This window comes from Protopterus annectens, chromosome 4.part0 (assembly GCF_019279795.1).
Source record: "Protopterus annectens isolate FY-2018-M chromosome 4.part0, PAN1.0, whole genome shotgun sequence".
Classification (NCBI taxonomy): Eukaryota; Metazoa; Chordata; order Ceratodontiformes; family Protopteridae; genus Protopterus; species Protopterus annectens.
In genome coordinates, this window is record NC_056733.1 from 1,154,282,942 (window position 1) to 1,154,304,265 (window position 21,324).

At 41.4% G+C, this 21,324-nt stretch overlaps 1 protein-coding gene across 1 annotated transcript in view; it reads right to left on the reverse strand.

Moving 5' to 3' along the window:
- CPSF1 (cleavage and polyadenylation specific factor 1) overlaps positions 1 to 21,324 on the reverse strand; it is a 2,236,766-nt gene that overhangs the window by 2,185,433 nt on the left and 30,009 nt on the right. Inside the window, exon 3 of the mRNA XM_044069873.1 lies at positions 17,064 to 17,098. Within this exon, the coding sequence (XP_043925808.1) occupies positions 17,064 to 17,098 (35 nt within the window). The remainder of the gene's footprint in view (positions 1 to 17,063; positions 17,099 to 21,324) is intronic.

Consider the following 21,324-nt stretch of genomic DNA (forward strand, 5'->3'; position numbering starts at 1 on the left):
GAAATCCAAAAATGTGCGCAAGTTTCTCACTACTTGTGTGTCTTACTCTGAGCGGACAATTCCAGTCGGTCAACAAGAACACAGTTGTGGCACAGAGAAAGATAAAACTCTGACTACAGCCAGGGTAACCAGACTTTGATAAGCAGCTTGGGTGCTTAACTGAGCTGGCAACAGAAAATGAATGTAACCATCTTTGCTGGGATGGCAGAGTAGGACGTCTACAGCAACAATGCTCCAGAGGAATGGCACTACAGTGGGCATCCTGGGTTCATAGGTATACACTAGGCTAAGGGCCACAAAAGCCTTTATAAGCCTAGCAGACCAAAAAAAGTGTCCCACAAATTTTTGCATCTTAAAAAATGTATATAAGGGGTGTCTATGTTAGTTGGGACACAATTTACTGATCGTTTCTGTCCATCAGAAATATGGGCACCAGACCAGGGTGAATTTCTGATTTCCCATCTATTTGTCCAGGTTACACTTGAATAGAGTTAAGGGAGGGACTTTGTTTCACATGCATGGGGAGCCTATTCCACAATCTGAATTCTCCAAGATACGTGCAGTATACTTGTCTCTCCAGTATGTCCTATTTATATCACAAAGAAAATGCAGGTCTTTAGAGCTAGTATTTTGCATACTGTTCATTTTGCAGATATGCAAAAGACTGATCAGAGCTGGATCCAAGGATGCCTTGTATGCCAGGCACAGGTTGTCTATCAGTAGAAAACAGAGCATAGAGACAGGGCTTTGAGGCAATCTGCATAGGACATTGTGTTTATGTCCTGTATTCCTTTTGTAAGGATCCGTTACCGACATACCAGTTGTTGCATGTGTCAGGTCAAATGCGTACCAAACGAGGAGTTGTACTCAATAATGGTTATGATGAGGGTCAAATACAGTGGCAGCTTCCTGGTCCCAGATGCCATGCCCCTACTTTAGAAGTTAAGTGACAAGGACTGATTTCCTTACTACCTTGGACAAGTGTTGATCGAAGGTGAGCTTACTATCTACAAGTATTGGGCTCCATAGTGGTGCAGCAGTTAGCATTGTTATGCCCAATTCCATTAGTTTACAATGCCTGAGTGGGGTATTGTGTCAAAGGCCTTAACCAGGTCAAGGTAGGCAGTAAACACCATCTTACTCTCATCCATTGCCTTAGTGACCTTCTCAAAGACGTCCACCAGGTTTGGTAGGCATAACCTTCCCTTGACAAAAATCAAACTGGGTTGAGTCCAGTGTCTGAAGGTTTCCTATGTTTCTCTTGATATAAGTATATATTGTGTATATTGTATATATGCTGATATATAAGCGGCTAGTCAGGCTAATGGATCTACAGCTTCCTCGGCCTGTTGATAGTGCATCCTTAAGAGGGATGACCATTGCAGCCTCAATTCTTGTGGCATAAAGCATGTTCTGAGAATATAAATTGTGACTCCAGTGGTTCTGAGATATATTTTGGGCTATTCAGGAGGCATCCCGGGATATTATCGGGTCACAGTGAGGCTGTGTTCTTGGCCTCAGCAATCACAGCTGGGATTGGTTACCTATTTATAGTTGGTGGGGTTATGTCTGAAAGTATTTCCTAGGACGTGGCTGGGAGTAAGTGCAGGGTAAAGGTGGAACTGAACTTGTCATCCAGAATATTCGCTATACTGCTTGGCTCAGTGAATGTAGTGCTATTAGCCACCAGTTCAGCACACTGTTTGGTGCCTTTGAGGTTGCTAACATAAGTGAAGAAGGTCTTATAGTTGCCTTTTGCCTTTGAGGCCATCTTGACCACAAAATTGGCTTTCGTGGTCTTGATAATCTCTCATAGTTGTCTGTATACTTTGTTGAGCAAGTTCTTATCTTTTTGGGAGTTACAGGTTTTCTACTCACTAAGCCACTGTCTGGTGGTAGCTGTCATTAGCAAATGTAAAGGGAGTACACAAATGCAGGTGGGGGAGACTGCACTGTAAGTCCCAAGAGTAATGCAGGTAACCCATCTACCACACTCAGGCAAGGGTAGGGACACACAAATGCTCTCATTGCTCAGATGCTGGAAAGGGCACAAATAACCCCATGATTGCCTGAATGATGATCCCCACAGCTCGCACCCTAGTAGATGCAGGGATTCCCCCACTGGTAGGGGATGAATGGGCTCGAGACAGATGGAGAGAAGCTCAATGGCTGGAAAAAGGGAAAAGCTGCTAGGTTAAACAGTTCCCCCCTAGTCCTATGAAACAAAGAAATACATTCTTGAATGCATCCTAGACAAAGTACAGTTGTGTACACTTACCATAAATGTAGATGTTAGAGTGTATTCACTGTGGTAGTCCTCAGCTGGCCCAAATACCAGAGTCAATGCTTTTCTGCGACACCTGCTGTCACTTGTTGACTGGCGTCAGGTCATCAGTGCTATAAAGCAAGGCAGCCAATGCCATTACATCAGTCTTTTCTTGCCGTGGAGCCTGTAGCAGAAGCAGTTCACAAGTGAGCCGATCGGTCGCTACCAGAGCTCAGATTACAGCTGAAAACGTCTAAAGCTAAGTACCCCGTTGGGGTCCTTTTTTCTTGCACTAACCGATGTCCGAAAAATTTAACAATTGTCTCGCCTGTGGAAAGCAGATTCCACACTGAGACTTCTTTTCTTACTGCGTCACTTGTTGAGGCCCCGATCATGACATCCCCCATTGCAGGTTCTGTGCCCTCTTTAACACGAGAATCATTCGTCATAGGGCTCTTTTTGTAGACAGGTATTTTTGTTTTCCGTCTTCGCATTCCGAAATAGCGTCCATCAGCCAGCAATCCGTAGACATTCCCAAAAAACGTAGAGTTAAAGATAGAGACAGACCACACAAGGCCTAGCCTTCCAACAAAGCTACTGCTAAGCAGGTCATCAGTTCTCCAGAATTCGGTGAGGTGATTTTGCAGCCCCTGATGCCCGATACGATATCTACTCAGGCCTCTACCGAGACCCTTTCGGAGTCCGGCATGCCACAGAAATCTTTGTCTCAGTTGGGTCCGGAACCGCGATGCAGGAACAGTGAAACACAAAGAACATCCTGTGTTCAACTGTCACACACACTGGAGGGACCAAGAGGGGAGGATGTGAGTCAATTACCAATGAGAACTCGCTCATCCAGGGAGCAGTTTGGCTCAAGGCACTGCTGGTAACTGCTCAAAGCACTGCCAGCAACTGCAGATGGAGAGATGTACTGCCTGCATCAAGAAGCCCCGCATGTCCATTATACAAGGTTGTGGTAAATCACTTAGCCAAGTGGTTGCACATGCACTTTGTCAGAGCACCATCTGTGCAGTGAGTAAGCTATTAAAGGGGTGGGTATAGGACAGTCTGTAGGATCAGCATAAACTAGCCTAGTTCTAAAACCAAACTCTCACCTCCATCCAGGAACTCTTAAGTTGAAGGGCTGTCACCCCTATTAACACATCAAATGGCCAACTGACTGGAAAAATTAGGCACCACAGAGCAGATCTTGCAGACAACAAAAAAGGACATAGTTAACCACAACCCACTGCAACCCACAGACCAGCTTTGACAGGTATTTCATGGTGGCAGTCTACCAATCTGCACAACAATTAACTTTCCACTTGTGGGTATATTTTTAAGGTTTGCAATGTAATGCATGCCCAGAGTACATTTAGGATCATAGGAGGTTACTAGGCTATTGGCCCCGAGGCCCTTATATGCTTAGCCAAGAGTTTAGCCCATGTCTTCAGTTAACATTACATTTGAAGTAAAAATAAGATTTCTTCAGAACAGTTATATTTTTATGTTTCTGGAAAGAAGTCACCACTAAAATGACCCCAAAATTGACTATGGTTATATGGATAAGGAAAATACAATTTTATCATTTTTTTAACGTCTTTATTAACCTTGCATACTAAACAAATGTTATTATTTATTTATTTAATAAACAAACCATTTTAAACATCTTTAAATTTCCTTCATGCATTAAACATTTACATTCTCCTTTGCACAATTATTCACTTTAACACTACTTTTATTTTTTTTATTTTATTTTAATATTTATCCTTTTGTTGACTGGGTTAGTCCCAATAGGCTGATAGCCCCTTTTCAGGGGACATTTGAGTATGCATCAAATCGTCAAGTCTCATCTTCCCTTAAACTTCACTCCTCCTCCTCAACATTATGGTACATATATTACTTCCACACATTCCATTTATTTCCATGTAATTTACTCCTTCCCTTTTTCTAAAGATTCAGCTGCCAATTCATCTATTTCATTTCTATTTCTAGTAAATGCTTTTTTGACTCCCAATAGTATTAAACATAACAGGCCTTACTATTTCTACGCAATTCAGATCTAACACCCCAGCTCAAGAATCATTTCCTCATTAAGTTGCACCTTCAGCATTTCTTATAAAGTACTCTACAATGAATTTTTAAATTCAACCAACTTGTCACATTTCCAAAAGTATTTATTTTTATTTTATTTTATATTTGTTGACCGGGCTAGTCTAGCTGGATATATGTCCATTTTCAGTAGAGGCCCGGGGAGAAAAGCTCCACAAAAAGATGGGTTTATATAATCAAGAGTTGTTATACATTCAAATCAGAAATATTATACAAAAGGAAGGTGTTACAAAAAAAAAAAAAAAAAAAAAAAAAAAAAACTGGTTCATAAGTATTATCAAGAAAAATACTTCGCAATACTTGAAATAAAAATGCAAGAAAAATTTTTTTTTTTAAGGGTGAAAAGAGGTTGAGGGAATAGAAAGTTTAGTCAGGGTTTGTACAAGGACAGAGCCATTGAGAGTTAAGCAAAGTTTTTAGGTGCTTCCTGAAAGTGGGTAAAGAAGCAATAGCAGTGAGTTCACTTGGAAGCCTGTTCCAGATAGGTCCAATACAGTTGGAGAACAAACAGTCCCCAGCTTTGTTGTTGGATTTATAGGGTGCCGCTAGTAGCTTTGTGGCGGAGCGCAAGGAAGATATATTTTTATAAGGAGAAATAAGGGTACTAAGTATTGTGGTATTAGAAGGTTGATAGAAGATTTTGTGGGTGATGGTAAGTTGCTGTAGTCTTATTTGATTTTGTAATACTAGGCAGCCTAGTTGTTTAAGATTTGAGCAATGATGGGTTCGAAAAGAGGCTCCTGTGGCAAATCTTGTAATATTATTATATGATATTGCTAGTTTATTGAAATTAGATTTTGATATGTTCCCAATTACTCTCTCATTCCAATCATGCCACCAGCAACTACTATCTACCCGAGGAAAAATTCTCTGAAATCTGCTTGGAGCATAAAAATACCAATACAAACACTTCCAAGTTGGGTCTTTGACATCCTTTGGTGTCACACAGACGTCATCCCACTGATCCTTAGCAAATTGCCTTTTTCAGTCTCTCTTCTCAATCTTTTCTAACCTCTTCATATTGACTCTTACAGTTATCATGCGATATTTTGTAAGCTTTACTAATTATTCCTGTTTTTTAATAGCAGCTTTTGTTCAAGACTCAACTAAAAACTCAGCCAGCGCTGGTCTTTCACTTAATCCCCTAGCCCCTTCTCTTTTACTATATTTTGCCAATGTCTGGTGGAGAAGGTTGTCTCTGACCTGCAGTTCAAACTTCTGCTTGGCCTCATCCCACTGTTAACCTTGGTTCTTTGCCAATTATTTCTCCAATAAATTCCAGCTTCCTTTGCCACTTTTCTGATCCTCTACTTGCACTCATCCCTAAATCTTTCTCCATTACCATTTTGGCATAGATGTTAAGAATACTTTCTACTATTTCATAGCCATAATATTCTGTATGGCTGCTGTTATTCTCCTCAAAGTCCTGCACCAAAAATCCGACCTCTCCCCTTATTTCATCATTATGCCTTTACACTTTGATATGGAACCCTCTGCTAGTGTTATGTATACAAGTCTCAAATGTGTAGCTCTAAAGTATCCCTTTAAATCAGGTAGTTCTAAACCACCTTGTCCTGTGGAGAGAAAACTTATATTACTTAACTCTTACATTCTGCCTCTCTCAGATAAAATTTTCAACTCCATAATTACCATTCACAGCTACTGAGATGATCGATAAAAAATGTATGACTTGTATATAAAACGAAAAGGATTAGGACTGTCATGACACACCTTCCTGAGGAATTTGCTAGAAATTTTGCAATAGTCTCCAAGATATTGGCCCAGTTTACGCAGTATCACCACAGCAGGACTATGCAGTCATCAAGCTACTCAGTTTTATGCCGTTACATTCAAAAGATATTAGCAACATACATTAAAGTTGAAACACCCAGTAAATATATCATCTATAGTGTGCTGTTATGGATAACCAAAAAAAGAAGTTATGTTCTTACCATAACGTTCCATCCGAGTAGTAGACTTCATTCTTCTGCGCATATGGGTATACGGATCCGATTCGGATGCGAGCCGGCAAAACTTTTCAAGCATCAGCTCCGAGCTCCAAGCTCCTCACTTACCTATATTACATCACTTCCTCTTATCTAGCCCCAGATCGAGTTTGCTGACACTAAGTGGCAACATAACCACAATCCTAAACAGGAAAAACCTGAAGAGTGAAGGGGATGGAGGGACGGAAGGTGCAGAACAATGAAGTCTACTACTCAGGTGGAACGTTATGGTAAGAACATAACTTCTTTATCTGAAAAAAAAATCCAGTTGACTTCATTCATTCTGCACATATGGGACAGAGTCCCCAGCTACCAGTATTCCTGGGAGGCCCTTATGGAAGGATATTTCTAAGCACCGCAGAGCCAAAGGATGCTCTCCCTCTAGAAATAAGATCCAATTTATAATGAGAGATGAATGTGTGTGAACTGGCCTAAGTCACTGCCGCACAGATATCGTCTAACGGAACTCTTGACCAGAAAGCTGCAGAAGTGGCCATTGCTCTAGTGGAATGATCTCTATAAACCAGGAAGAGATAAACCTTTGCCCTTATAAACCTGTGCAATACAAAAAAGAGTGATCCACCTTGCTAAGGATACTTTCGAAACTGCTTTGCCCAAAAATCGTTTTGAAAAAGAGACAAACAATTGATCCGACTTCTGGAAGGCTTTAGTCCTATGGAGGTAAAAACGAAGCTGTCTATGGACATCCAATAAATGAAGCTTACGTTCACCTCTATTTTGGAAATTTGGGAAGAAGACTGGCAAATTTATACACTGATTAATATTGACTGCTGAGGACACCTTGGGAAGAAAGGAAGGGTTCGTACGCAGCAAAACCCTATCCTTGTGGAAAACCAAATAGAGGCGCAAGGAGGATAAGGCCTGCAACTTTGAAACTCTCTTGGCTGATGTGATGGCGACCAAGAAGGCTGTCTTCCATGACAAAAACTTCATCGGAACTGAACCGGCTGGCTGGAAGGGGGAAGAGGTCAAAGCCTGAAGGACTAAAGTCAGATCCCAGGGGGGCACAGTTTCTTTAACTGGTGGTCACAATAAAAAAGTGCCCTTCAGGAAAGCTTTACACAATTTGGCAGAGGCCAGAGCAACCTTATTTTCACACACATGAAAATTAGAGATGGCAGCCAGCTGAACCTTGATGGTAGAAGCACTTGCGCCTGATCGAAAAAGATCGGCCAGAAAATCCAGTATGACCGGAACGGGGGCTGTAAACAGGTTCAGATTGCGCTGAGAGGCCCAAATGCAAAAACGTCTCCACTTGCTATTGTAGAGTTTCCTGGTGGAGGCTTTAAGAGAAGCTACCAGAATATTCTTCTCAGGGGACGAAAGTCCGGGAGTCCTGATGATCATGGGAACTGGAGCAGCCACGCTGTCAGCTTGAGACTGTCCAGGTTGGGCAAGGGCAAGCCCGACGGGTGAGAAATCAGATCCGGGCATGGATCTAGAGTCCATGGAGGAGCCAACAGGTGAGACCATAGGAAGGGAAACCACACTTGACGCGGCCAGAAGGAGCTATGAGAATGACTTTGCACTGCAGCCGGCAAGCTCTCTGAAGGAACATCGGAATAAGAGGTAACGGGGGATAAGCATACAGTAGCCCGGGAGGCCAAGCATGGACTAAAGCGTCCCTGGGGACATCCCCCGGAAGGGGGATCAGAGCGAAGAAGTTACTGCACTTCTCATTAGAAGGAGATGCGAAGAGATCGCAGCAAGGTTGACCACAAACACAGAAGATCTTCTCCGCCACTGATTGTTTCAGAGACCACTCGTAAGGCAGAAGGATTGCCCTGCTGAGACTGTCCGCTAGAATGTTGGAGCATCCCAGGATGTGCGTTGCTATGAGAAACCGGCTGGTGGATATGGCCCACTCCCAAATCCTCGTGGCCTCACGACAAAGGGGGTAGGAACGGGTCCCTCCCTGTTTGTTTATATACCAGACTACAGACATGTTGTCTGACTGAATGGCTACCGTCCCCGGAGGTAGGACTGGGTGGAAGGCTTTCAACGCTAAAAGCACTGCCCTCATCTCCAGGACACTGATGTGTAGCTTGGTCTCTGGAGGGGACCATGTGCCCTGGACCGTCCTTCCCAGGAAGTGCCCCCCCCCACCCGAGCTTGGAAGCGTCCGTGGTCACCGTGGCTTGAGCTGGAGGGGCTAGAAAGCTGTGCCCCGCAAAAATGTCCGCTGATTGAAGTCACCACTGGAGTGACATTCTGCATGTCCGATTGATTCAGATGTGGAAAGGAAATTCATCGGAAGGTCTAGCCAGGACCACTGAACTGCTGGATTCCACTGAAGGACTCTCATGTGAAGACATGCAAGAGGGAGGATAGAGATTGCGGCTGCCATCGAACCCAGGGCCCTGAGAACATCGGCTGCTGTGACTACAGAGTGATCCAAGATAGCCGATACATGGAGTCTGAGATTTTCTATCCTTTCCGGGGTGAGAAAAATCTTTGACTGAATCGAATCCAACCATGCCCCGATGAAGTCTATGATCTGAACCGGAGCCAGGTGGGACTTGTTGATATTGATCGTGATGCCTAACTTGTGAGCCAGACCGAGGAGAGATGTTTGGTGGATGCAGCGAAGAGCCAGTCGTCTAGGTAGGGGAATACCTGAAGTCCCAGGTGAGCCGCTACGACTGCCATAACCTTGGTGAACACTCTGGGGGCTGTGGTGAGACCAAAGGGTAGGGCTCTGAACTGAAAGTGACTGGCCCCTAGCCGGAAGCGTAGAAACCTCCTGGAGCTCCTGTGGACCTTGATGTGATAGTAAGCGCCCTGGAGGTCTAACGAGCACATCCAGTCGCATTCTCTCAGAAACTGTAGAATGGACTGTAGAGTGACCATCCGGAATTTTTGTTTCTCTACCGACAGGTCGAGGATAGACAGGTCCAGAATGGGCCTAAGGTCCCCCGTCTTCTTTGGCACTAAAAAGAACCTGGAGTAGATGCCTGATCCGGATTGATCTGGGGGGACCGGCTCGTTTTTGTAGCAGCTTTGAAACCTCTAAGGCTGCAGCCTCCCTGAGAGCGGGTGGAACATCTGGAAGGGGTGTTGGAGTTATGGGATATGAAATGAAGGGGAAAGGATATTCTAACACCCAACAGTCTGCAGTAATGGACTCACATGCCGCTGGATGTAAGGAAAATCTTCCCCCGACAGCCTCCAGAGTAGAGCAGCCGGGCAACCCCTCAGGGTTGCTGTGCGGGTCTGTCAGAAAAAGGTTCCCTAGACCTGAAGTTTCTGGGACGACATCGGTCTTGTCCCCCTCTGGGGGACGAACATTCATGAGTCTCACGAAAGGACTGTGATTTCCGGAACCACATCTTCTTTTGCCCCTTTTGGTTCCTGGAATAGGACCTCTGGGGGTTAGAGAAGTGGATTCCGACGGCTGACAAAGTCTTTCCGTACTTCTCACTCTGGGTTAGTGTATCACGTACAGTCTTCCCAAAGATGGATGATCCATCGAAAGGGGCGTTGATGAAAGACGCCTTAAAAGGGGTCCGCAAATTGACACAGCTGATCCAGGCGTGACGCCTCAAGGCAACGCCTGTACCAGCAGCTCTAGCAGCTCCCTCCGTAGCATGAGAGAGGAGATGCATAGAGGTATTTGTCACTGATTTTAGTGTAGTCATCTTCGCAGTGAAAGACTGCTTGTCCTGTTGTGACAGAGACTCCGGGGGTGACTCAGTTAGTTCCGATATAAGGTCTTGCTGCAGTCAGATAACATGTGCCAAGTACTTCAGCGCACGAATAGAAAATGTCACTGATGAGTACATGCGCTTCCCGAAACGATCCATCGACCTGGACTCTTTGGTGGATGAACCGAGGAACTCTCCTGTGACAGTGCCTTCTTTGTGGCAGCTGCAACCACCAAAGTGTCTACCGGGTCTCCTTTGGACCATGCCTGCCTGTCTGACAGCGGGGAAAGAATTTTGTCTGGCCTTTTGGGTATAGGTTCTACTGTGTCAGGATCCTTCCATGCCCTAGTGGTGATGAGGTCCATCAAAGGGTCCGCTGGAGGGGAGACCCAGGAAGTAGATGGGCCTGCGCCAAAGGCCTCCAGGAATACGGACTCATCCGCAGAGGGTTTGGGGGCTGACCAACCTCCTCTTTGGCGGAGGATCTCCATAATGTCTCCGATGAGAAATCCTCGGTAGGTGATCTGGGGGAACCCTCTCCTTCATCCAAGTCCGTATCAGTGGTAATGGACTCAGGGGAGTCCAAGTGCCTCCTTTTACACTTGCGCTTATGAGGTTCCTCTCCAGTGGGACTCTCTGGAGAGGATTCGTAAGCCTCCGGTTGTTCCCGGAGGGGAACAACCTGGGGTTGCTTTGGCGCAGGCTGTCCCTGAGACAGGGTAATGGGAGCAGAATCCAAAATCAGAGGGGTCTGGGTCGGATCCGAGTAGGTGAGCTGTGGTCTCAAACCCTGGGAGAGAACCCTTTCCACTGCCCCGAATGCCGATGGAGAGCACACCTCTGTAGAACATAAGGAAGAGGCTCTCCCCGGCACCGAAGCAGGGATCGGAGCCGACGGAGGGGTAGTCCGGGCACCGAGGATGGGATCCGAAAGAGCGAGATCTCGACCCTCGGGTCCGACTCCCCGACCACGGCTCCGAGAGTCTCCTGGATCCGAGATCGGATCCAAGGAACTCAAAGTGACAGCCGGCATAGAGGAAACGAGAACCATCGGCGCTGACCCAACAGCTCCAAAAGGTCTCGGACCCGAGAACCCCGAAGCATCGGATCAGATCGGGGAAGGAGCTATAGGGTGGAACATAGTTGAAGAAGGAGGACCCTCTCCAATGGGAGAGGGCCCTGGTAAGATCCCCATCTGAATCTGGATGAACCTCCTCATCAGCCTGTCCATATCCAGGTCGGAGACCCTCTGAGTCGACCTGGAGGAAGCGACCGACTCAGCTCTGGGCCAGATCTGAGGGGGGTGCCTCGGCTCCAATGCCTCCGTCGGCTCCGGTGAGAAACAGGGAGAGCGGAGCCGTGGAGAACGAAACCTGGGTGCCTTTGAAGAGGAGCTGGAGAAAGACTCCCTGTCTGGTGATCTTTTTCTGGGACTCTCCTTCTCCTTGTAGCACCTCTCCTTATCCCTTCTGTCCCTACCTCTCTGGGATGACTCAGATGAAGCAGGCCTGGCGGGAGGTTGAGTCCCTGCCTGCACAGTGTCACTGGCTGGGGAGGAAACAGAGGCAGACTCTAGGGCAGAAGCTGGTAGCAGACCCTTAGCCACAAGCTTAGCCCGGCGATCCTTCAAAGCCCTAGGGTTAAAGCCTGAACAAATGTCGCAGGATGCAGACAGATGGGCGACCCCTAAACAGAGAACACGCAGAGTGTGGCCATCGGCTGGTGAGAGCTTGTGACCACACTCTGTGCACTTCTTAAAAATAACCTTAGGCTGTTCAGCCATTGTAGAGACAGTAAAAGCCCTAACGGCCCACTCACACACACACTTAAACAGGGATTGGGCCTAGGCGGGAAACCAGTACCACAAACAAAAACACTTATAACTAGCTTTTTTTTTTTTTACACAACTAAAACGATGATCAAACGCGAAGGGAGGGAAAAAGGGAAAGGTATTCACACTCAGCTATCACAAAAAGACCAAAAAAACCTTACCACCTTGCTTAGAGCTCAGAGACCACGATGCTGACTCTTAGAGCGGCAAACGAGATCTGGAGCTAGATAGGAGGAAGTGATGTAATATAGGTAAGGGAGGAGCTTGGAGCTGATGCTTGAAAAGTTTTGCCGGCTTGGATCCAAATCGGATCCGTATACCCATATGTGCAGAATGAATGAAGTCAACTACTTCAGATCAATCTATCACAAACCAAAATATTGTTATTTCACATTACTACATTACAAATATAGCCTTTCCAAGTGAATACGGATATCTACAAACTCAGTGGTCTCCCTGTTGTTAATGTTATTAGCTTGTGCAATGTACTGCTTAAGGCTGAGTGCGAGTATCCCAGTGTCTTGTCAAATACGCTTATAAAAATCTGAAAGTAATACAGAGGCAACAGTATTTCAAAGTGGGGTCAGAGTAAAAGATAAAAAAACAACATTTCATTTAAAAAAAAGTGTAACTATCAATTATCAAAGACAAAATAAAAAAAGGCTGCTGTGGCCTAAAACACTAAATGAGATTTTCATTTTTTTTTGAATGCTGTAACAGAGTACAAAGGATTAGTACAGATAAAACCACTTTAGCTAGCAGATCTAGGAGACTCTCTCCCTGATGCCCTCCATGTGGAAAGTAGATAGATGGTTGAACATCTAAGGAACAAGAACACTGGTCCAGCTATGTAGCCAACTGAATAAACTACTTGACACGTCAACAAGGCATCTTTATTCCACCAACAGGGAGGGTATCAGAGAGCGGGTCTCCTAGATCTACTAACAAAAGTGATTTTACCTACACTAATCCTTTATACTCTGGTTCTCGCTAGTCCTGTTACAGGAGGAATACCAGACCCGACTAGAACTTTTTGAATTACATTGGTTTTCTTCTTAAATGCTGCATATAAATGGCACAAAAATATTTTCATTATGAACTTCCAAGATGGCTGCACTCTGATCAACAGCTTAACTTCAGTTTTCCCAGTGTGAAAAAAGAAACTGAGAGAAAAGGGATAGTAATTCTGACAGCTTCAGTAAAATTCAGTTACTGGCTAGTAAGTACACTGCCTGGATGCTTACAAAGAAGAAACAGACAGCCGAGAGAAAATCAACTAGAAAAGTGAAGAGAAAACTCTGACTGGGAAGAATACTACAACTGTTCAGCAAAAAGCAGTTCACGCTCCAGCTCTGTTACAAGAGATGGCTTTGAGTAATTTAAAAGAAAAAATAAATCAAATATGCTCAGAGCTGATTAAAATAAATGAAACAATGTATAAGTATCAAAACAATAACAAAAGGCTGGATAAATGGAAGGACCTTTAAACAGCTATTCAGATGAACTGATAAAACTGCAAAAATCAGAGGGTGAAATGAAGACTGGCTGAGTATGGGACTGCTCAAGTATAGACGTTAACAGTGGTACTGTTAGTAGACAGAGTGCACAGAGGACACCAGAGATTTTCTGCTGCACCACAGAAACAGGAAGAAGATCAGAAACACAAATCAGAGAATAAATGTGAGACTATAAAGTATCAGTCACAACTGAAGTATGGCTTTACAAGAAAAAGTGGCCGAGAAAGAATGGACTGCTGTTGATGTTCTTAAGCTTGCAGGGGGAACAAAAGGCATATACCCTACTTTGTGTCATTAATGTTTGAAAGGACACTAAAAGCAAAAAAGGGAGTAACTGTAAGTAGACCAATTTTTGTGCTTAACAGTATCAGTATAAAACATTTCATAATATAAACTCTTATATAGTTAAGCATTTCAGCGATTGTTGTATTTAATAAAGATATTAAACAATTTTTTTTCCCTTTTTTGTTTAAAGGAATTTAGGCATTACAGAAGAAAGTCTGGATAAAAGTATGTTCAAATTAATAAAGCTATAATCTTGGCTGTTAGGATGGGGAACAAGGTATAAAAGCGCACTGACTATAGTGTATGTAGAGTTGAGATGTTTTCTCTTACTTTTCCATAAGTGAAGATCTGAATTAATACCCTTGGCTTAATCTAATAAACAAGATTCATTTGCAAGCAAGTGTGCTATAAAAATAAGAAAAGACTATGAATGTAATGAAAAGTTTTCCTTTAGCAAATAAATGTTCAGGGTGAGCTGATAAGTCTGCAGTTAGGATGAGCTGTACATTCTATTCTTATGTTTCCAAGCTGACAGGTTCAGGCAATAAATCACGAGAGCTCTGGACATTTGCTGAGAGAAACAAAATTAAAAGCCACAAGGGCAAGTAGCTTAGTAAAACAATAAAGTCTGAAATTACTGGAAAGTGAATAAAAGATAGCAATTTTCCTGGTACCTAAATACCACCATGCGTTTATTAGAATAATGTATAATTGTAGTGTTAGTGTTACTTAGACACAGCCACAGCATTTTTTTTTTTAAGGCTGACAGTTAATGTTTTCAGAAAGCTTACAAGGTGGTCTTCACATCTGAACATAATGCAAGAACTGACAGCAACTACTGCTAGTAACAGCACAGGGTATAACATGTGCTTCAGCATGAATAACCTTAGTTTTAAGTTGGGTAACGTCTGTGGGTGCAGGAGTCAATTTGGACAATTTTTTCCTATCAAGAGGGTTAAACTTCATTATTTGAAGATGTAGTTGTGTATTTCTTTTAGGTTAATATGTTATGGGGGTGTTCTGGGTGTTTGTGTATGTTTTTTTGTTTGTCTGAAGATTTTCATTAAAAAAAAAACTTTTAAAACTTGATATAGGTTCAAATGGAGATGATAAAACACAACTGTATAAAAGGATAAACGATCAATCTGTCAAACATTAGCGGGTTTAACACAAAAAATGGAAACAGACATTTGAAAAAGTTGACGTATATAATAGGTGGATATACTTACTTCTTATCATAATGACTACACTATCCATATTTCTTTACCAACCAGACCATTAATGTTGCAAAGGTAAGAGTACTGAACTGAATAAAGAAATGCAGTGTGAACATAGCAATGATGCTGGAGACACATTTGCAAAGATGTGAGCATGTGAATTTGATAAAGGATTTCAGGCTGGATATTCAGCAGAATATCAGGGACAAAGGAAAAGCGGAGTACTTTATGCTGACATGTAATATATATATTCCACCTAAACCTCCTATTATGGACATTAAGAACATTTTGGGAGAAATAACCTGCCTTCTGCAGGTAACATTACTTAAACAGGTGGGGATTGGAATTTGATTTGTAGATGTACCTGGCGGACCCAGAAGGGGAAATATAACAAAAGAATATAGATTTTAGAATTAACAGAGTATTACAGGATTTTATCTGGGACAGGAAAAGGACAAGGGTCATGTGGGATAAGCTGATCCTTCCAAAAGAACAAAGTGGTTTAGGATTACCTGATTTGAAGGGATATTTTAAAGTTCACATACATAACACAAGAAAAAGCTATAATTCAGAGTGGAAAGGGACGATGATGAACCCGGTGGGGGTTCAAGAAATAAGGAGTGTGTTGAATTTTGGATTTTGCAGCCATTCAGATTATTATATTCATAACATAGCAGAAAGTATTCCAAGAACTAAGTCAACACAAAAATGGAGAAAGGAGATTTTGCCGCTAGAGATGACTGCAATTAGTGGTATAAAGAAAAGCAAGGTAGGGCTGAAATTTACTAGAGAACCCTGGCCAAGAAACCAGGGTACTGGGTGCAAATAACTAGAGAGGGAAAGTTAATAAAATGAGAAGAGGCCAAGAAGACGACATCTGGACTGCAGGCTAGAGACTGCCTGCTTTATCAGAGATTGATAGAGTACAGGCAAAGAGAAAGGGATGGGGAATCATAAGTGGAAGTCCTGCTCTAGTAGAGTTGTTAGTTGACTCTAGAATAGAAGCTGCTGTTAAGAAATGCATAATTAGTACACCATATAAAATATTGCAAGATAACTATAAGAATCCATCAGTAGAGTTCAGATCAGATTGGGAAGAGATATCGGATAAGCAATTCACAAGGAAACAAAGGGAGGACATGTGTATAGTTCCCAAATATGCAACAAAGTCTAGAAGATTAAGGATTTTTGCTTGGAAGCGTTTGTAAAGGTATTTTTATATCACAAGCAGACTACAAAGAATTTTTTCTCGGGTAGATGCCAAATGTTTGAGGTGTGAAGGGGAAAAAGAGGTAACCGATTATATATAATATAATATAATATAATATAATAATAATTATAATATGTTTTAGGAGTGTAATGGGTTGGCAGACTTTAAAAATTCCTTACAATGTACTCTGTCAGAAATACTGCATGAGGAAATAGGTGTAACTAAGCAAATTATTTTTTTGAGTTGGGATACATAACTGCCCAGACATACTATGGTTTTGTTGAGTTTAATTCTGGAGGCTGCCAAGAAACCAATAACTAGAAACCGAAAATCAAAGTCTAAACCAACTGTACTTGAAGTAGTAAATAGTATAACAGAGATAAAAGAACAGGAAGTGGGATCTTTAGAAAAGGGTAGGAGGAAACTTCATAGAAAAAAATGGATTTTGTGGGAACAATACATGCTGAATAATGTTTCGGAGAGGGAGCAAGGTTTAAGGAAAGAGAAAGGAGAAGCTGATGAATTTATGTGATGTTGGACTGATAATTATACAAAAGAACATATGTAATGAATAATGTTTGCAATCAGAAATAAGTTAATATGGTTTGTTTTCTTTTACATAAATGTATGTTTGCCTATATCTTAAGTGATAATTCAATAAACCAAGATGCAACTGCTCGCTTCACTTTTGAAAACAGGTGTATAATTTATGATATTAAAACAGGTAACTGCCAAACAATATCTTGAAAATTCTGACCATTTTGGGGTTATAACCCTTAGAGAAAATAAATGAGAAAAAGGAGTCAGCGACACGAGCACAGTCTTCCTTCCAATGGTCATCAGTAAAAAAAAGGCTAGGTCCTACTCCACAAATTTTTGCAAAAAGGATGCTCAATTACATCTACAAATACTGTTAGTAGATATGAAAAATACAGCTAAAATGTAATGTGGTGCATTCTCACTGAAGCTTTCTCCCCCTTCGCAGAACTCTGAAATGAAAAAAAGATAGGTGTTAAAAGCATAAATGAGCAATAATGACAAAATTTGCAAGAGACCGGCACTTTTAAAAGTCACAAAAGATCTCCCATCAACTGTCACTTGTCTCTTTTATATCTGATATTGTTTAGCACAAAAAGAATAGCAATATAAGCCTGTGTCAATAACTACTGTGATTTAATCTAAAGGTACATCACTATGTTATGCACCAGGTAGGACTACTATACTGAGAGCAGTTACAGATATTATAAAATGGTTATTGACTAAAAGCTCAAACACGCCAACAAACAGTACAAATGATGGTTGAGAAAATGTCACCACTGACATCTCTGACGATTATGTTAATACAATAATTTCATAAGATATCGGGAAAGGCCAACAGCAACAGGTACAAGTACATGTTATAGACATCATCTAAGTTCACAACAAATGGTGCCAGTCATTCTACAACAGACAATCACTAACAGATGGTGGAAGAATCACAAAACTTTTTAGAAAAAACAAGAAGAAAATCAGTTTCACATCCCTTGAGGCATCAGAACAAATACATTAATGTAAAGTACCACCCGTATCAACAGCACTCATTAAAAATGATAAATAATGGGAACAATGAAAGGAAAAGGGAGAGGTCCAATTTTTTTTTTCTAACGCTCCCTGATTCTGTGGTGTAGACAGATAAAGACCTATGACCCACACAGCCCATTTTACACAATGGATTAGGCACTGTAAGAGATAGGTGGAAGCAAATGGCCAGCAGTAGCTCACACATCCTGAGGAAGGAAGCAGATCGACACCATGCATGTGAAGGCTGGAACAGCACTGAAATGGGCAGGACTGGGTATATGGTCTTGGTGGTATCAAGCTACTAAGAGCAATCTTTGCAGCTTGCACATGGAAGAACATAAGCAAAGGAAGGGATTAGATGTCTCTCAGTGATGGAGTCACTCGCATCATCCACCAGAGGGGAGTTACCCCTCATTGCTGGGATGTCAGAGAAGGCACACAGCAACTCTATGACTGACTGGATGCTGACCTTGGTTGCTTATCACCACTTTACGGGGAAAAACATGCTTTTCGATTACTCTCAAAAAATTCAAATTAAGAATGAATAAAGTATAGTTTTAGGGGCGGGGCAACCAATTACTACTCTGGAAACTGAAAGTAAAGCCACCTTAAACACTGAATAATGACTACAGCTTCAAAGATAAATTCATCTGAAAAAAAATTAAACATCAAATGTCACAGAACATGAATGAGGCCAAGCCATGATCTTTGGAATGAAATACACCTAAAGCTAGTTTCTGAAGACTGAAGCACCTGCAACCCATCTGGGTAAAACCTTGAAATCATCTCCCAAACAGAAAGCTTAGGGCTATGACAACAATATCAATCACTCTCCCTTCAGTACTGTACCGAGCAATCAGATTCTAGAATCAATTAACATTGCTTGGCCAGAAAAATCTCAAATTATTTACTCAAACTGCAGCTGTGCTGCTTTCAAAAGGACCCCTTTTTCCCAGCTTGAACACAGACCTCCAATCACAAACACAAAAACTGTTGTTGTTCTCCACAGAGCACAAGTAGAATTTGCCAAGACTTTGGGAGGGTGGCCTAATGGTCAAGGTGTTTGCCTTACCAACACAAGATGCAGGGTTTGAATCTCACAAGGGATAACTGGCTAGGCTTAAAATGGCTCGCAAGGGCAGTTAGCTTAGTACTAATCTATGAACCTATAAGATGGCTGCATAACTGATTAACAGCTTAATTTCAGCTTTGCCAGTGTGAAAAAAGAAACTGAGAAATAAGAGCCATTTTCAACTTGCGTAAAATTCAGTTACTGGCAAAGAAGACTGGCAAAGAAGAGATTTAGAGAACCTAAAAGAAAATAAACCAGAAAAGGTGAAGAGAAAACACTGGCTGGGAAAAATCCTGCAGCTGTTCAGCAAAAGGCAAGTCAAGCTACAGCTTTGGTACAACAGATGGCTTCCAGTAATTTAGAAGGGAAAAAATAAATCAGATGCACTCAGTGATAATTAAAATAAATGAAGCACTGAAGTAGTATATCAACAATAAAAAAGGTTGGAAAAAAACAGAAGCTTTAACTAGCTATTCTGAAAAACTGATAAAACTGCAAAAACTGGACGCTGAAATGAAAAGACTGGCTGAGTATGAACTTTTCAATAAGAACTGTTTCAAAATATGATACAGTTAGAAAACAGAGCACACAGAATTTGGAAGAACTGTATTACTTTTATGACAGCACAAATAACCAACTGGGCTGCTAATCGTAGCAGGATTTGTTAATTGAAAGGGTATATCATGTGTTTGCGCCAAAACTGGTCATAAAAAGCAGCCAAGACCTGTATTAGTAAAGTTGCAATAATACCAGCAGAAGGTGCCAAATCTGGACAAAACTGAAAAAGAAGGAAAAAGTGATAAAAAAAAAACTAGAAAAAGCAAAGGATTTGTGGAAAATGATGATTCACTGTACACAAGCTTCTGTATCCAGTGGTCTCCAGAATATTTTTCCTGGAGGATCAAATACATTTTTGGATGCAGAACAGACTAATGAGTAAATAAATAAAAAAGTATGTCAGCAATAGAAATGGACTCTGCTTCTCATTCTTCTAACAATTAAGTTCATACAATGACTTTGCCAATGAACCCCTTTCCAAAGTTCCAAAGGAAGATGTTTGAGATACAGAAGAAAAGCACATGAGTTGACTAGAAGAATCATGAGTATCTTGGACTTGAAACAGAGACTGGTGTTGGGAGATGGTGATGAACAGGAAGACCAGCAACAAAACTAATGAATAAATGGGAGAAACTATAAGGCAATCACATTTCTGAAATATGGTTTTGCAAGAAAAAGTAGCTGACAGAGACTGGACTTTTGTTGAACTTGTAGGTGGAATGTAAAGTACATACCCTACATTTTATGTCATTAATGATTAGAATGGCAATAAAAGGTCAAAAGTACCCAAGTAAAGTAATTTTTGTTCTTACTAGTATTTGTATAAAACTTCTTATGGTACTAACAGCAAGTTATATATAGTAAACCAGGTTTGTGTAGTGTTTAGTTGGGTGTAATTTAAATGCAGGGGGGGGGGCTTTTTCTGGAACTTATGTATTAAAATTATTAAAGTAAACAAGTACCTTTTTTTTACATGTAATAATTTTTTTTTACATGAATGAATGTCTAGATGAATGCTCTTGGCTTAAGCTATAAACAATTTTTGTAAGCAATTAGCTTGAAAAATTAAGTTAAAATGATGAAAACCATGAAAATGTTGACTTTCTTACAACTGCAAAGATAATAGCTTTTTTCATTAGAAGTGTCCAGTGGGAGTCAAGAAGTCTAAAGGCAGTAAAACATTCTGTTCCAAGTGTAATTTATAAGGATTCACTGCTGACTACTTTTACTCAGAGACGATCTGTCTGCAGGTGAGAGAAATCTGTCTTGAGAGATCTGTGTTCTTTGCTGAGGGAAATACAAAATTTAAAAGGGACAATGGAAGCAGTTCAGTGAAAAAATTAATTTTGACTTTATGGAAAGTGAATAAGACAGCAGCCTCAACACTTCAATGCATTTAATAGAACAGAGTACAATTTAATATAAAATATTTAAAGAGTAGCTTTTTAATAGAGCTAAAGGTTATGTTTTCTGAAAGCTTTGAAATGTTTTTTTCCCATCTGGGAGGAGAATAGATCCAAAAAGGCCACACTGCAATCAATATAAAAGTGAGAACACAGACTGTAGCAAGAACTTTAGCATGGATACCCTTAATTTTAGGTTAGATGATGCCTGTGGGTACAGCTATCAATTTGGGGAAATTGCACTGTGGAAGGTTAAACTTCATTTTTTTGAAGATGTACATAGTTTATTGTGACTGAGGTGGTCTGAAAATGTAATTAGTTTTTTGTTTCAGGATTTTCATTAAAACAAAAGAAAAATATTGAGAATGTGACAACATGTTCTAATAGAGACAAGAAACAACTGTATAAAAGACCAGCCTGCTAAACATTTAAGTATGCATGTAACACAAAGGTTCGAAATGCTCATATAAACATGTAAACATACACACACACACACATATATATATATATATATATATATATATATGTTTACTATCAAAATGTTGAAATTCATTTGGTTTAACATTCATATGATCGACCCATATGGTCGACACATGAATATTAAGTAGTTTGGTCGACAGGA